The sequence below is a fragment of the Ranitomeya imitator genome, chromosome 1, assembly GCF_032444005.1.
Source record: "Ranitomeya imitator isolate aRanImi1 chromosome 1, aRanImi1.pri, whole genome shotgun sequence".
NCBI lineage: Eukaryota > Metazoa > Chordata > Amphibia > Anura > Dendrobatidae > Ranitomeya > Ranitomeya imitator.
The window spans coordinates 626,275,593-626,293,808 of record NC_091282.1 but is presented as its reverse complement, the minus strand read 5'-3'; the positions used below and the strand labels follow the sequence as shown (position 1 = coordinate 626,293,808).

Genomic DNA, 18,216 nt, shown 5'->3' with positions numbered 1-18,216 from the left:
ATTCTGCACTCCCATTCTGTTATGTGCTGCTCCCATCCTGCATCCCCGTTCTGTCATGTGCTCCTCCCATCCTGCGCTCCCATTCTGTCATGTGCTGCTCCCATCATGCGCCCCGATCCTGTCATGTGCTGCTCCCATCTTGCTCCTCCGTTCTGTCATATGCTGCTCCCATCCTGTTCCCCCATTGTGTCATGTGCTGCTCCCATTCTGCGCCCCTTTCCTGTCATGTGCTGCTCCCATCTTGCGCCCCTGTTCTGTCATGTGCTGCTCCCATCCTGCGCCCCCATTCTGTCATTTGCTTCTCTCATCCTGCGCCCCCATTCTGTAATGTGCTGCTCCCATCCTGCGCCCTGTTCTGTCATGTGCTGCTCCCATCCTGCGTCCCCATTCTGTCATGTGCTGCTCCCATCCTGTCATGTGCTGCTCCAATCCTGCGCCCCCTTTCTGTCATGTGCTGCTCCCATCCTGCGCTCCCATTCTGTCATGTGCTGCTCCCATCCTGGGCCCCGTTCTGTCATGTGCTGCTCCCATCTTGTGCCCCCATTCTGTCATGTGCTGCTCCCATCCTTAGCCCCCATCCTGTCATGTGCTGCTCCCATCCTGCACCCCCATTCTTTCATGTGCTCCTCCCATGCTGTGCTCCCGTTCTGTGATGTGCTGCTCCCATCCTGCACCCCCATCCTGTCATGTGCTGCTCCCATCCTGCGCCCCCATTCTGTCATGTGCTGCTCCCATCCTGCACCCACATCCTGTTATGTGCTGCTCCCATCTTGCGCACCCATCCTGTCATGTGCTGCTCCCATCCTGCGCCCCCATCCTGTCATGTGCGGCTCCCATCCTGCGCCTCCATGCTGACATGTGCTGCTCTCATCCTGCGTCCAGGTTCTGTCATGTGCTTCTCCCATCCTGCCCCCGTTCTGTCATGTGCTGCTTTCATCCTGCGCCCCCGTTCTGTCATGTGCTGCTCCCAGCCTCCGTCCCCATTCTGTAATGTGCTGCTCCCATCCTGCGCCCCTCTCCTGTCATGTGCTGCTCCCATCCTGTGCCCCCGTTCTGTCATGTGCTACTCCCATCCTGCGCCCCTGTCCTGTCATGTGCTGCTCCCATCCTGCGCCTCCATGCTGTCATGTGCTGCTCTCATCCTGCGTCCAGGTTATGTCATGTGCTTCTCCCATCCTGCCCCCGTTCTGTCATGTGCTGCTCCCAGCCTCCGTCCCCATTCTGTAATGTGCTGCTCCCATCCTGTGCCCCCGTTCTGTCATGTGCTGCTCCCAGCCTCCGTCCCCATTCTGTAATGTCCTGCTCCCATCCTGCGCCCCCATCCTGTCATGTGCTGCTCCCTTCCTGTGCCCTTATTCTGTCATGTGCTGCTCCAATCCTGCGCCCCCATCCTGTCATGTGCTGCTCCCATCCTGCGCCCCGTTCTTTCATGTGCTCCTCCCATTCTGCACTCCCATTCTGTTATGTGCTGCTCCCATCCTGCATCCCCGTTCTGTCATGTGTTCCTCCCATCCTGCGCTCCCATTCTGTCATGTGCTGCTCCCATCATGCGCCCCGATCCTGTCATGTGCTGCTCCCATCTTGCTCCTCCGTTCTGTCATGTGCTGCTCCCATCCTGTTCCCCCATTGTGTCATGTGCTGCTCCCATTCTGCGCCCCCTTCCTGTCATGTGCTGCTCCCATCTTGCGCCCCTGTTCTGTCATGTGCTGCTCCCATCCTGCGCCCCCATTCTGTCATTTGCTTCTCTCATCCTGCGCCCCCATTCTGTCATGTGCTGCTCCCATCCTGCGCCCTGTTCTGTCATGTGCTGCTCCCATCCTGCGTCCCCATTCTGTCATGTGCTGCTCCCATCCTGTCATGTGCTGCTCCAATCCTGCGCCCCCTTTCTGTCATGTGCTGCTCCCATCCTGCGCTCCCATTCTGTCATGTGCTGCTCCCATCCTGGGCCCCGTTCTGTCATGTGCTGCTCCCATCTTGTGCCCCCATTCTGTCATGTGCTGCTCCCATCCTTAGCCCCCATCCTGTCATGTGCTGCTCCCATCCTGCACCCCCATTCTTTCATGTGCTCCTCCCATGCTGTGCTCCCGTTCTGTGATGTGCTGCTCCCATCCTGCACCCCCATCCTGTCATGTGCTGCTCCCATCCTGCGCCCCCATTCTGTCATGTGCTGCTCCCATCCTGCACCCCCATCCTGTTATGTGCTGCTCCCATCTTGCGCACCCATCCTGTCATGTGCTGCTCCCATCCTGCGCCCCCATCCTGTCATGTGCGGCTCCCATCCTGCGCCTCCATGCTGACATGTGCTGCTCTCATCCTGCGTCCAGGTTCTGTCATGTGCTTCTCCCATCCTGCCCCCGTTCTGTCATGTGCTGCTTTCATCCTGCGCCCCCGTTCTGTCATGTGCTGCTCCCAGCCTCCGTCCCCATTCTGTAATGTGCTGCTCCCATCCTGCGCCCCTCTCCTGTCTTGTGCTGCTCCCATCCTGTGCCCCCGTTCTGTCATGTGCTACTCCCATCCTGCGCCCCTGTCCTGTCATGTGCTGCTCCCATCCTGCGCCTCCATGCTGTCATGTGCTGCTCTCATCCTGCGTCCAGGTTGTCATGTGCTTCTCCCATCCTGCCCCCGTTCTGTCATGTGCTGCTCCCAGCCTCCGTCCCCATTCTGTAATGTGCTGCTCCCATCCTGCGCCCCCATCCTGTCATGTGCTGCTCCCTTCCTGTGCCCTTATTCTGTTATGTGCTGCTCCAATCCTGCGCCCCCATCCTGTCATGTGCTGCTCCCATCCTGCGCCCCGTTCTTTCATGTGCTCCTCCCATTCTGCACTCCCATTCTGTTATGTGCTGCTCCCATCCTGCATCCCCGTTCTGTCATGTGCTCCTCCCATCCTGCGCTCCCATTCTGTCATGTGCTGCTCCCATCATGCGCCCCGATCCTGTCATGTGCTGCTCCTATCTTGCTCCTCCGTTCTGTCATGTGCTGCTCCCATCCTGTGCCCCCGTTCTGTCATGTGCTGCTCCCAGCCTCCGTCCCCATTCTGTAATGTCCTGCTCCCATCCTGCGCCCCCATCCTGTCATGTGCTGCTCCCTTCCTGTGCCCTTATTCTGTTATGTGCTGCTCCAATCCTGCGCCCCCATCCTGTCATGTGCTGCTCCCATCCTGCGCCCCGTTCTTTCATGTGCTCCTCCCATTCTGCACTCCCATTCTGTTATGTGCTGCTCCCATCCTGCATCCCTGTTCTGTCATGTGCTCCTCCCATCCTGCGCTCCCATTCTGTCATGTGCTGCTCCCATCATGCGCCCCGATCCTGTCATGTGCTGCTCCCATCTTGCTCTCCCGTTCTGTCATGTGCTGCTCCCATCCTGTTCCCCCATTGTGTCATGTGCTGCTCCCATCCTGCGCCCCCATTCTGACCTGTGCTGCTCCCATCCTGCGCCCCCGTTCTGTCATGTGCTCCTACCATCCTGCACTCCCATTCTGTCATGTGCTCCCATCCTGTGCCTCTTTTCCATAATGTGCTGCTTCCATTCATATGCCCTGAACTCTTCTCCATAAAGGTTGATGGCCCCCATAAGATGCTCTATAGTATATGCCCTGTATGCTGCTCCATAAAGGTTGATGGCCCCCATAAGATACTGCATAGTATATGACCCGTATGCTGCTCCATAAAAGTTGATGGCCCCCATAAGATGCTCCATAGTGTTATATGCGCTGTATGCTATTGCGATAAACCAAAAAAAAATTTTCACCTATTGTTGCTGGGCGCCGAGTGACGCAGAATCTCTTCAAGAAAATGGCGCCGGAAAGCGTGGACTGCGCAGGCGCTGATTGCCGCGATGTCATGAGGGGGTAGGATCATGACGCTGCACTCGGCACACTGCAGTGTGTCTTCAACAAAATGGCGCCGGAAAGCGCAGACTGCGCAGGCGCCGAGTGCTGTAGTGTCTCTTCAAGAAAATGGTGCTGGAAAGCGCCTATTTCGAGGATCAATGGGACCTTCGGCGGAATCAGGGGGCGTGGGGACACTGTGGCGGTAGACTTCATCAGGAAGTGAGACTGTGACGCCAACTTCGGTACCAGCGCAGTTGGCGCTTTCCGGCGCCAGTTTTTTTTTAAGACGGACACTGTGGCTATAATGTAATGCTGGGAGCGTCTGCGCAGGCGCTTGTGCTTGAGCAGTATATAAAGTGGTGGGACAGAGTGACGCTCCCAGCATTATTTTATAGATATAGTCACAAACCATTGAACTATCCATCATAGGTCACCTTCCCCTGTTTAGTGCGGGCTCCGATGCTGAGCCCGCACATTTTCCGGCACTTGACAGCTGATCTGATTGATTAGCTGTCATGTGCCTAAAAGCCTTGGGTGGAATTGTGATCCATCCGCTGTTGTTAACTAGCAGCACTTAACCAGCGCAAACAGATGCCAATCTTAGCTCCGCCCATCGATGCCCCTGTCACATGATTGCAGAGCGCCGATGGGTTGCCATGACAACCCGGGGTCTGCAGGAGACCCCCTATGGTTGCCATTGCTGAACTGCTATGAGCGCCACCATGTGGCCAGTGCTCATAGCACATGAGAATTTTTATTACACAGAGCAGGGCTGCAACCCTGCAATGTGTAACACAAGCAATCGGAAGAATGCAGTTTCTAATCTCCCATGGAGACTATTGAAACAAGTAAAGTTTTTAAGAAAATTCAAAATTTTAAAATATAGCATTTTAAGTCACCTCCCCATTTGCCCCATTCAAAATAAAACAATAAAAAAGAAAAAATACACATATTTGGTATCGCCACCATCATAATTACCAGATCTATCAATATATACAGTAAATATCTATTCTTCCATTATATCTATCAATATATAAATAGAATTATTCCATTCTGTAAACGGCGTAATGAAAAGAAAATCAAAACACTAGAATTACATTGTTTTGGTCGCTGCAACACTGCAATAAAATGCAACGGGTGATCAAAAGGTCGTATTTACACCAAAGTGGTATTAATAAAAATGACAGGTCGGCACACAAAAAATAAGCCCTCAGCCAGCCCCAGATCTTGAAAATGAAAACGCTACGGGTTTTGGAAAATGGCAACATTTGGATTTTTTTTCCACCACTTACTGCAAATAAAAAAGAACCTTGACATGTTTAGTATCTACGAACTCGCAATGACTTGGAAAAACATAATGGCAAGTCAGTTTTAGCATTTAGTGAAAATGTTTAAAAAAAATTGTGGATTGCACTTTTTTTGCAATTTCATATCACTTAGAATTTTTTTTCCTGTTTTCCAGTACTCGATATCGTAAAGCCATTGGTGCCATTCAAAAATACAACTCGTCCTGCAGAAAACAAGCCCTCACATGGCCATAATGACAGAAAAATAAAAAAAAGTCATGGCTCTGGGAAGAAGGGGAGCAAAAAACGGAAACACAAAAAAGGAAATACCCCTGTCATTAAGGGGTTAAGGCAGCTGGGGCGGTCTCACTTTGTCTGGGTGTTTGGAATGTGGACTGGTTATTTTATGCTTTGTTCTGTAATACCTTTTGGTTACCTGGAAGAGGCTGTGTTATGTTGTTACCGCTGACAGTTTGTGACCTTTTAATAAACCACCTGTTTGTTTTGAATCAACAAATTCTTGAATTTTTTAAAGTTATTTTTTTCAGAATCCCTACAGGACTTTAACCTGTGATTGCTTAATCACTTGCATTCCATGCAGTAATACCTCAGCACCTAGTGGAATTAACAATCTTGACATGATTGATGCCATTCTTGTAATCCGATGGGGATGGGCTTCATAGATTACACATATGGCATCTATAGTGTCATGTAAGGGCCTGTGGGTGCCCAAATCGATGCCCAAAATGCCGCTAAGCCACCAATGTTAATTATTGGGATTGTCCCAGTATGTAAAATGATTTGTTTTCCTATAAGATAGTAAAATATCTAGCTAGTTCACACTATTGCCTCCTTTGAGTCCATGTCTAACACTGTAAAGTACCAAGCCAGCATTTTTTAAATTTTGTTTCAGCATTTGTTAGCTATCGGTAATGTATGTACATTGTGCACATCTTTTGCCATTTCCAGCACCACTCCAGTCCCCTCCTGTATCATGTGTCCACAGTTGTGACAAGCCCAGTTAACACAGGAACTTATGTGAGGAGCAAAAGTCCCTTTCTCAAAATAAGTTTATGAGACTCAGAACATGGTTCTCATAGATTTATATTAAGAGAGGTACAACCGGCCACCAAGAAAGAGCTGTGGTCACAATTTATGCAAGAGTGTTACCGAAACAGTGCTGGAAGCAGCAGATGACTGTGACTAAGAAGAATTTTAATTCACCCTCTGAGCATAAATTACTGATAGCTAACAAATGAAATAAAGTAAAAAACAAAAAAAAAAAAACAACAGCGATGGTATGGGACTTGGCAATAATATTTGAGAAGCTAGACAACTAATCTACAGCAATCTGTTGAAACTCAGTAGATAGAAGGGTATAGCTGAAAAATCAGGCACTGTCAAACCTTACTGATTATATAATTGTCTAAGGGTCACTTCCGTCTTTATGTCTGTCCTTCTGTCTGTCTGTCTTTCTTTCTTTCTGTCACGGAAATCCCAAGTCGCTGATTGGTCGTGGCAAAACGGCCACGACCAATCAGAGACGGGCACAGTCGGGCAGCAAAATGGCCGCTCCCTACTCCCCTGCAGTCAGTGCCCACTCCATACTCCCCTCCAGTCAGTGCTCACACAGGGTTAATGGCAGCGTTAACAGACCGAGTTATGCCGCGGTGTAACGCAGTCCATTAACGCTGCTATTAACCCTGTGTGACCAACTTTTATGCAGCATCAATAGTAAAAAAATCTAATGTTAAATATAATTAAAAAAAATAAAAAATCATTATATACTCACCTTTCAGAACCTTTCCCACTCCTCGCGACGCTCCGGTGACCGGTCCATGCATTGCGGTCTCGCGAGATGATGACGTAGCGGTCTCGCGAGACCGCTACTTCATCATCTCACGAGACCACAATGCACTCTTGGGATCAGAGCGTCGCGAGGAGCATCGGTAAACACTTGGGCTGGATCCAGGGGGCCACGGAGGGTGAGTATATAACTATTTTTTATTTTAATTATTTTTTTTAACAGGGATATGGTGCCCACATTGCTATATATTACGTGGGCTGTGTTAGATACTGCGTGGGCTGTGCTATACACTACATCTCTGTGCTGTATACTATGTGGGCTGTGTTATATACTACGTGGCTGGGCAGTATACTACATCGATGTGCTCTATACTACGTGGCCTGTGTTATATACTACATGGGCTGTGTTATATACTACGTCTCTGTGCTATATACTACGTGGCTGTGCTATGTACTACGTGGCTGTGCAATATATTACGTGGCTGTGCAATATACTACGTGTCTGTGCTATATGCTACGAGGCTGAGCCATATACTACCTGGCTGGGCAATATACTACCTGGCTGGGCAATATACAACATGTCTGTGCTATATACTATGTGGCGCCTGGCCGCAAACAATCAGCGACAGACGCAGTCCGGCCGAATTGGCGCGGAATTTAAACCACGCTTTGCTAATTGGCCGCAGCCGGCCGAATCCTGTGTATAAATTGAATTATTCTGAAAACTTCATAAATAAACTACATACATATTCTAGAATACCCAATGCATTACAATTGGGCCACCATCTAGTAAAGAATAAGTACCCAAAACACATGGGTATCCAGGTCTTGTAATATTGCTGCTAAGTACCTGCTGAGGACAGTGGTACACTTTCTATTGCATTGTCCACTTATATCAATAAATGGTTCCTTACTCTCACCATTCAGAATATATTGATCATTGGCCAAATTCACTGTGGTTGATGGCGTATATAAACGGCTTTTTTCTTGGATTCAATGGTGTAAAATGGTCAAAGCATTGGACACTGGCACGTAGGGTAGTGACCTACAATAGATATCTTTTAGTAAAATAGTTTTTTCCCTGTATGTGAGAGCTCATGTAAATGTTTTTCTTTTAGCTAGAGGATAGAAATAGTACTGTCTTAGCGCTTGACGGTTTTGCATCTTAAACAGATTTTTCTCTCAGCCACTGTAACCATTTCTATTGCATTTAAAGAGTAACTTTTACGCATATTTTTTAGATTTTTGCAGGCACTTTACATGTTTACAGATTGCTTGGGTCCCAGGTCCTGAGACCACCACCAATTTCTCAATAGATGGCAGAGAAGTGAGTAGCTTGGGAGACAAGTGAAGCAGAAAGCCTGTGGATCCAACACATCAAAGCTTTAAGCCAAAAAACTTGCATAAAAACATTGAAAAGTCACATTATTGTGCAATGGGCAGTTTTCACGACAGATTGATTCAGCTCTAGAAAAATGGGCAGACCAGGAGCAGAACTGGGTTGTGACATGGACGTGGCTACTACCTATCAAAAATGTTGTGGTTTCATAAGCCAGAAGTGCTAATCCAGTCTCTGTCACTTAGAAAAGGCAAAAAATTCATTAAATAGAGTACACATCTTAATGAATTTGGCGCCTTCTACTTCAGCAAGACTGACGAAATGCAGGTGTGTGCTAAGCCACTCTTGATGATTCCCCATGACTTGCTATTCTATCCCTACTCCACTGTGTGTATGCTCAGTCAGCAAGAGTGTGTTCCTACCTCCTGAGCTGTACACTTCTCTGGCATTTTTTGAGAGATCAGTGGGGACTCAGAATTCAACCAATCTTTAAAAATGTAGGGTATCTGCAAAATGTAAAAAAACTTTAATTTCTCTTTAAGAAGTGAATCAGTAAAACAATATGTTAGTTTATTTAAAGATAAATTTATGTCATATATATAAATATATAATCTTTTTTAAATTGCAGAAAAGAGCATGGAGAACAAAAATATGTGGTTCTGCTGCAATAAAATCTGTTTCGTAATACTCACTATACTTGCTGTATATTGTTTGGCAGAAGATGATACCATTGTAGAAACAAAGCAAGGGAAAGTGAGTGGAATAAAAAAGTCTGTGGTAGCACATAATGTCATAGCCTATCTCGGAATACCATACGCAGAGGCACCAACCGGAGAAAAAAGGTTCAGAAAACCAGAACCTCGAGCACCATGGGAAGGTATCTACAAAGCCACTACTTTTGGAAGCTCTTGCTCCCAGTATAAAGGAGATGCCTACATTGAGATTAGCAGAACAGATATGTGGGTTGTAAAAAATGAAATAAGTGAGGACTGTCTTAGTCTAAATGTATGGGTTCCTCAATCAATATCAAAACCAGCAGATGTCATGGTGTATATCTATGGAGGAGGATTTATTTCCGGTACCTCTGCATTAGAAATATTTGATGGAAGTGTTTTGGCAGCTTCTGAAAATATCATCGTAGTGTCAATGAATTACAGAGTTGGAGCACTTGGTTTCTTAGCTTTTCCCAAAAATGGAAAGGCTCCCGGAAATGCTGGTCTATTTGATCAAAGACTGGCTCTCCAGTGGGTTCATGAAAATATTGCCGCATTCGGTGGAAACCCGGAGAGTATTACAATTTTTGGAGAAAGTGCTGGAGCTGGCAGTGTAGGGTATCATGTTATAAGTTCTGGAAGTCATCCTTATTTCAAAAGAGCTATTCTTCAAAGTGGATCACCAAACGCTTACTGGGCTTTTAATTCCCATGAAAGGTCAAGGAAGTTGTCCTTGAACTTAGCCAGAATGCTCAATTGTCCTACAGAAGATGATGATGCGACTATAGCCTGCTTACAAAAAGTAGATGCCAACAAAATAGTTGAAAAGCAAATTTTAAGTGATCCAAAATTTGCTTTGACACTCTTTGTTCCTGTTCTAGATAATGATTTTGTAACTGATATACCTGAAAACCTAGTAAAACATTCAATTGGAAATATTGACCTCTTAATAGGAGTAACCAAAAATGATGGTTACCCCTTTCCAGTGCTTGGTGCACCAGGATTTAGTGTAAATAACTTAAGTCTAATCACCATGGAGGAATTTAAAGAAGGTTTGAAACACTTCTTCCCAACGGCAGATGATCTTCTTTTAGAATCTATGATGTTATTGTATAAAGACTGGGATGATGAAAAAAACACTGAGAAGAATCGTGATGCCATGGAGCGAATATTGAAAGACAATAATTTTATGTGTCCTTCAAAGTATTTTGCAAACTCTGCTGCAAAGAATCAAAATAAAATTTTCATCTATGAATATGAGCATCGCTCGTCAATTGAAAGTTATCCAGAGTGGATGGGGGTGATACATGCAGCAGAATTGCCAATGTTATTTGGCCAACCACTCATTTTCCCTGAAAAATTCTCAAATCAAGAGCAAGTGTTTAGCAAAAGGCTTATGAAAATGTGGGCCAACTTTGCCAGAGAAGGGTAAGACTTTTTATGCAAGTATGTTGTGGACTAGAGATATGAACGCAGCTCTGAGTAGTAATATCGACTACCGTATATTGGGGAACAGAGTAGCCCAATTTTTTAACAAAATAAAAATTAGGAAATTGCTAACTTGGAAAGCTCAAAGGAAGATAATAGTCATCTATGTATCACCAAAAAAAACATAATACATAAATAAAACAAAAAAAGTTATACTCACCCCTCTGGTCCCTCCTTTTTTCACTGTCATCTGTCCGATCCTCATTGCATCTTCTTATCACCACTGTTCACACTCAAATCTTAGGTCTCTTTATGCAAGGCCAGGATACTTTGGACTCTGTTGTGGCCTAGAACTGTTCTGCACAAGCACAGGTAGAGTCATAGTGTCCTGACAGCCTGACATTTGCAGTGATCTTGCGAGTGCATGTTCAGAAACATCTAGGAACTCAACAGAGCGAGAAGTCCTGGCCTAGTATGAAGACTCCCCAGGATTCTAGCAGAAGTGTCTGATAGAAAAAGATACGACAAGGACAGCACAGGAGTCATTGAGGAGCAATGGGGCCGGAGAGGTGAGTGGTAAGGTGAGTATCAGTAGCTTTTTTTCCCATTTTTAACCTTTTGATGGTTCAACAAAATGGCGACCAGTGACTCCATTCAGCTGAATCAGCGTATTACAAAAAATCAGCAATTTCGCAAATGTGGATTTTCAGAATATTCAATTAAAGTAAAATTCCACTAGAATATATTTGCATATTTCTAATCACTAGCTCCAGGGACACAAAAAGGACTTGAAGTTCATATTTAGCTTAGGAAGTACTCTCTGAAGACACTTCGAACCTGAGTTTATAACTAGAGTTTAGTGAATATTTCAACATTCGGTACAGCTTATGATCGACCGCGAATATTGTATTTGCAATATTCGCTGAACATAGCACAACGCCATTGGAGTCAATGGGAGTAGAAATTCCGAATATGTTTGGAAACAATTGTCAAACATAAATTCGGCATGAATAGGGTACCAATATAGCAAGAATATAGCAAAATCAGATTTGGCAATCGTTTCTGAACATATTCACTCATCTCTAGTTATAACTAGGATTGTTTTTTGGATAGAAGGTCAGGATGATTTTTCCTATGTTTTCTGTGACCAAAGCTACATCATTTCATGACCGATACTCCAACAAGGCAGCTTATGGGGCTTCAAAAGGTCAATTAGCCAGTCACTGACTCCATATCATTAGCCATTCTCATCCAAAATGTACAATTTAAATAATATAAGAACTACCATAGAAGAGGCTCACTATTATTGCTAGTTAATATCATATATTACATTGGCAACAGTTAATAACTGAGTGAAAAAGAAGCCATGGCTATTGCAGTGAGAAGGTATCAGCTATCAAATATATACGGCAGCTCAGTTGCTTCATAATTGTGAAGGATGCTATACAGTGGGGTAAAAGCTTGAAGCTCTGATTCCGAATCATTCTAGGGTACTCACTTTTTCACAAACTATGATTTGTGGATTTTCTGTAAACAGTCAGTGCCTAAACCTAGAAAATAGGGAACTGTCAAATTAAAGGGGCTATCTATTCTATCAATCTATTTATTCTGTCTAGCTACAGGAAGTTGTTTTTTTTTCTCTGTGTGCACTCAACTTTATTGGCATGCACAAAGAGAAAAAAAAACTCATGAAAAAAATACAACAAAAATGCAGCAAAAACGCCGCAAAAACCGCACCAAAAATGCACATAAACCTGCGTTTTTGGAGCAGCTTATTTCCTGCCAAGATGATCATAAAAAAACGCAGCAAAAACACCCTGTGTGAACTTACCCTTACAGTGAAAATTAAGCATTACACAACACAGATTACCATTAGTGGGCTGTCTGTATAATGTAGGACAGGGCAGGTCCTCAAGCATAAGAAATACTGTTTGTGGTCATGACATGAAAGCACTGAATCATCAAGCCATCAATAACAAGACCAGCGATGTTAACTTCAGTCTTGACGAGGGAGCATTCTGGAGCCAGATGCTCCTGAATAATTAAAGGGAATCTGTCACCCCAAAAATCGGACATGAGCTAAGGCCACCGGCATCAGGGGCTTATCTACAGCATTCTGTAATGCTGTAGATAAGCCCCTTATGTAACCTGAAAGGTAAGAAAAACAGGTTATATTATACTCACCTGGGGGGGCGGTCTTGTCCGATGGGCATCGCGGTCCGGGTCCGGCGCCTATCTTCATACAATGAGGTCCTCTTCTTGTCTTCCTGCTGCGGCTCCGGCACAGGCGTACTTTGTCTGTCCTGTTGAGGGCAGAGCAAAGTACTGCAGTGTGCAGGGACCGGGAAAGGTCAGAGAGGCCCAGCGCCTGCGCACTGCAGTACTTTACGCTGCCCTCAACAGGGCAGACAAAGTACGCCTGCGCAGGAGCCGCAGCAGGAAGCAAAATCAACATATGACCGCGAGGCACATCAAACTGGACCGCAGCGGGACCGCCCCTGGGTGAGTATAATCTAAACTCTTTTTCTCATCTTTCAGGTTACATCGAGGGCTTATCTACAGTATTACAGAATGCTGTAGATAAGCCCCTGATGCCGGTGGCTTTATCTCATATAAGATTTTTGGGGCGACAGATTCCCTTTAAGAGGTGCATGTCTCGTCATGAATTAGGGAAATCAGACAAGTGGAGCAGTCTTCTGTGCACCTTGACACAAATCTTACTCCAGTCAGGGAGTTTTAACTAGTTTTGGCATCACACACTCATGCAAAACGGGTGAAACTGTCATGAAAAGGCCAAAACTCTTTAAAGTTTTTGAATAACTCCAAATTTCACATTTACATAAAAATGTTTTATTTTTCACAGAGATTGTCATCCAAATTCTGATGTAATCACTCTGATAGATCGGGGCTAAAGATCATAAGGAGACATTCATAGGTTTTCTCAGATTTCGTTAATAGTATATTTTGTAAACTAGACAAACCAATAGCATATCAGGAACTACAAGCAGCTCTGTAAGTCATTTCTAATCATGATCTAATTCACTTATGCTTTTTGCCATGATTATATACTGTAGAAACCCAAGCAATGATGATTTTAATTGGCCACAGTATTTAGTTGAAGAACAAAAATACGCCATTCTGAAAGTGGACCAGGCGGATGTCAAGCAAAAATGGAACAGTCAAAACTGTCAGTTCTGGAATTCCTTCTTTCCTAAACTAGTGAAAAAAACGGTGGGTGAATAATTATTATTTTATTTCTTCCAGTAATAATTCATTACTTTATTTCATACCTAATTTCACTTTCTGGAATATGAGGAAGAAGATGGCTTTGGTGATGGTGTGTGAGCCATCAAGTCTTCTGATGAAAGCTTGAAGACGCAAAGATAGGCTTGCGTCTGTGACTAGTCACCTCGGCAGGCAATTTAAGGAATGCCAAATAGTGGGCTATTTGTTTTTGGGTTTTGTCCTGGAAGCGATATCATTTAAAATGGTTTTATTTTACAAGGTCTGTGTTGAACTTTCTTTTGAGTAGACAGCAGGTTGGGGTTTGAGGCAACTCCAGTGGTGGTTAGGTGGTAGAGAGCTTGTTGCAGGTTGCAAGCTTTCTGGAAGATGTGAGTATTTAGTTTGCACCATAAGGCTTCAGTCATGGGAGACAATGGGACATGCTGAGGCCCAGAATGCTAGGGGATGGGGGATGTTATGGAAAGATTTGGCGATGATTGAGTGACGAAAGCAAAAATGTGGAGGAGAGAAGGAGATCTTGTGAAGACCACTGGTTACATGTTGGGGAAGTATTGGGAGATCAGTTTGGAGACTTATGAAGGAGACAGATTATGTATGGTCTTGTAAGTCATTTAAATTGGGTTTACTGGGGAATTGGAAGCCAGTGAAGGGATTTACAGAGGGGAAAGGTGAGTGAGTAGCGATGTGAGAGGATTAATCAGACAATAGTCAAGGCAGGAGATGATAAGGTCAAGAAGTAATATTTTTCCTAATGGTTGCAGAAAAGGCGAATTCTTGAAATATTTATGAGCTGGAAGTGGCAGAATGTGGTAAGGGCTTGGACATATGGTTTGAAGGGCAGGGCAGAGTCAAGGGTTACTTTGAGGTAACGGAGATGTGATACAGTAGAAAATCGAAGAAGTATCGTTTCTCCTTGCAGAGATTGACAGTAGAAAATGTGATGTCACTGATAGATCATGTAGGGGTGTTCCAATGAAATGGAGGAAAGATGATGAGTTTGGTTTTGTCCAGATTGCATTTAAGAAAGAGTAGTGACAAGAAGGAGGATATGATAAACACTCTGGAATTCAAAACAGGAAAGAGGTGACATTTGTATCAGAGAGGTAGATTTGAAAGTCATCAGCATACAGATGGTACTGCAAGCCATGGGACTTTATGAGCTGTCCCAGGCCAAACATAAAAATTGAGATGTGAAGTGGTGATAGGACAGAGTCTTGAGGAACACCTATAGAGAAAGGGTGGAATTTAAGAACATCAAATCTAGAACTAATTTTAACACTCAGCATTGTTTTTATTTGTAGATACAAGGAGATGAACCTTAAAGTAAACTACCCTACTAAGATCAAGGCATTGGAGTGGAAGCACCATGAATAATGAAAGTGTATCTTCAATATAATAAACATATTGTCTTATGAATATTTTCATTTTTTATCAGTTTTCATGATGTTTTGCATTTATTTGAAGCCACATCTGTGCCCAATGAATAAAAAAAAACACTCGCCTCTTAGGGAGCCTTTTCAAGCTGCTAAGCTGGTGAATGACAAGGTGGCACAATAACATCTAGCATCATAGAGAAGAGTGGTAAGGCATGGAGAATGACTTAATTTCTTCCATTACTGCTATTTTCAGTTAGATATGTGTTTTAAGGATGTGGATATAATTGAATTAATCAGGAACACTGCAGGAAGCCACATTGGACATCTACCAGCCACTGATTGTTGAGGACCATGTGCTGAGGCCCAAACTATCAAATACTGAAATCTTAAACATATGAGTTTACACCAGAAATGAACTAATAGATTTGCAGCTTCCTTTGATTAGTAGACCTGGCATGGCATAATACATGCACCACACTGAAGCTTTGATGTAGCGCAGCAAATCAGAAGAGGCACTGGGGATTCAGGCAGGTAGGAGACAGTATGGAGAAACAATACTTTTTAGATACCACCCATCAAAGGCCTCTCTTCCAGACAACCAAGTTCCTAGTTTGCACTGATGAGGGGTAGAAACCCTTACACAGTTGTGAGGATTCTAGTTTGGAGATCTCCTTAAGGATGAAACTTTAATGAACATCTGTTTTGACCTGCGGTGCCTTAATGTATACCTGCCGGACCCACCTGCTGTGTCGCCTTGTATACTAGCTGTGCCTGCCAGTTCCTGATGTGCTTTCCTGTATACCTTTCTTGCCTGCCAGCACCTTCCATGCCTGCCTGTATATCAGCTGTACCTGCCTGAACCTGTTGACCCTGCCTGTATACCAGCCATGGCTGCCAGCACCTGCTGTGCCTTACTGTATACCAGCCCAACCCACTTGCACCTGCCATATTTCCCTGTATACCAGCCATGCCTGCCAATACCCACCATGCCTTCCTGTATATGTGCCGCACCTGCCAGCACCTGATATGCCGTGCTTGCCTGTATCAGCCAGGCTTTCCCACTTCTGGCCGTCCAGGTTCCTGCCCCTTTGGAGGTCAGCTTCCGTGTGTCCGAGGTCCATCCTGGAGTAACCCCTGGCATCCATCTGGAGCCAAGTCTAACCACACCATCAAGGGCTCTAGCGGAAAGTCGGGTGTTCACCTAATCATGCCCCTCCAGGCTTTCCTTGGTCCATGGCACAGTAGTCCACTAACACGTACGATGCAGATTGCTCAGACCATGGAACCCGTTGACTCTCCTTTCCCTCCAAAATCTGACCTGTATCAAGTGGTTTCCTGTTAGAGGAACCAGCAGGACAAAATCATGTCCTAGCTGCAGAGTGTGAGCACCTGCTTGGACACGCTGTCATCTGTGGCCACATCCGGTCATGTCCAAGCTGTGGCAACCTCAGCTGTGACTCTCCAGTAGTAATGGGCAAACCTGTAAATGTTCAGGTCTATCGGGTTGGGACAAACATTTAAAAAGTTTGGTTATGGTACCAGAATGGTACCCGAACTCGAACCCCATTCAAATGAATGGCGGGGCCGAACATCAGGTGTTTCCCATGCTGACATCTGTGTGACAGTGGGAGAAACACTGGTTCTGATTGACTGTAAGTTTGTTATCGCGTGTCAGAGCGCTGCGGTTCCCATACAGATGACAGCATGTGAGCTAGCAGCTGTGAACAGCGGTAAGAAGCTTACCATTGGTCACAGGCTGATGAGAGTACTACTTTCATCATCATACAATAATACATACATCCCATTGAATGTTTAAAGTTAGAATGAAGAGATCCATAACTTAAAAATTAGCCTTTATTCATAAAGATTAATATTCAACAATAAAAAATAAAAAAGCAGGACGGTAATGGCTACCTGGAAGAAACACTCCAATATGGTATAAAATATATAACCTGTCTTATCAATAATTCTTACAATAGCAGCTCTAGTGAGATAACCTACCGTATATACCCGAGTATAAGCCGACCCGAGTATAATTTTGCAACAAAAAACTGGGAAAACTTATTGACTCAAGTATAAGCCTAGGGTGGGAATGTCAAAAATAAAAATAGATATCAATAAAAGTAAAATTATTTGAGACATCAGTAGGTTAAGTGTTTTTGAATATCCATATTGAATCAGGATCCCCATATAATGCTCCATACAGTCCATGATGGGCCCCATAAGATGCTTCATATTAAAATATGCCCCATATAATGCTGCACAAATGTTGATTATGGCCCCATAAGATGCTCCATAGACTGTTATGCCCCATATAATGCTGCACAAATGCTGATTATAGCCCCATAAGATGCTCCATACAGATATTTGCCCCATATAATGCTGCACAAATGCTGATTATGGCCCCATAAGATGCTCCATTTAAAAATGTGCCACATATAATGCTCCATATGGCTCATTATGGCCCCATAAGATGCTCCATATAACATTGTGCCACATAGAATGCTCCATACAGTTCATTATGGCCCCATGGGCCCCATAGATGCTCCATATAACAATGTGCCACATATAATGCTCCATACAGTTCATTATGGCCCCATAAGATGCTCCATATAACAATGTGCCACATATAATGCTCCATACAGTTCATTTTGGCCCCATAAGATGCTCCATATTACAATGTGCCACATATAATGCTCCATACAGTTCATTATGGCCCCATAAGATACTCCATATTACAATGTGCCACATATAATGCTCCATACAGTTCATTATGGCCCCGTAAGATGCTCCATATAACAATGTGCCACATATAATGCTCCATACGGTTCATTATGGCCCCATAAGATGCTCCATATAACAATGTGCCACATATAATGCTCCATACAGTTCATTATGGCCCCATAAGATGCTCCATATAACAATGTGCCAGATCTAATGCTCGATACAGTTCATTATGGCCCCATAAGATGCTCCATACAACAATGTGCCACATATAATGCTCTATACAGTTAATTATGGCCCCATAGATGCTCCATATAACAATGTGCTACATATAATGCTCCATACAGTTCTTTATGGCCCCATAAGATGCTCCATATAAAAATGTGCAAACAACCCAGCATAGTCAGCCACTAGACTCTAAAATTTAACATTTAATATGTATACCTCTAAAATTATGTGTACTTTAAAA

General features: G+C 44.5%; 1 protein-coding gene across 2 annotated transcripts in view; it reads left to right on the top strand.

The window, feature by feature from the left end:
- LOC138637861 (cholinesterase-like) overlaps nucleotides 1-15,061 on the top strand; it is an 82,048-nt gene extending 66,987 nt beyond the window's left edge. For both annotated transcript variants that reach the window (XM_069726790.1, XM_069726796.1), the window contains exons 4-6: nucleotides 8,889-10,401; nucleotides 13,476-13,632; nucleotides 14,949-15,061. In XM_069726790.1, the coding sequence (XP_069582891.1) occupies nucleotides 8,889-10,401; nucleotides 13,476-13,632; nucleotides 14,949-14,969 (1,691 nt within the window). In that variant the 3' untranslated portion in view covers nucleotides 14,970-15,061. The remainder of the gene's footprint in view (nucleotides 1-8,888; nucleotides 10,402-13,475; nucleotides 13,633-14,948) is intronic.
- Nucleotides 15,062-18,216: the final 3,155 nt, after the last annotated feature.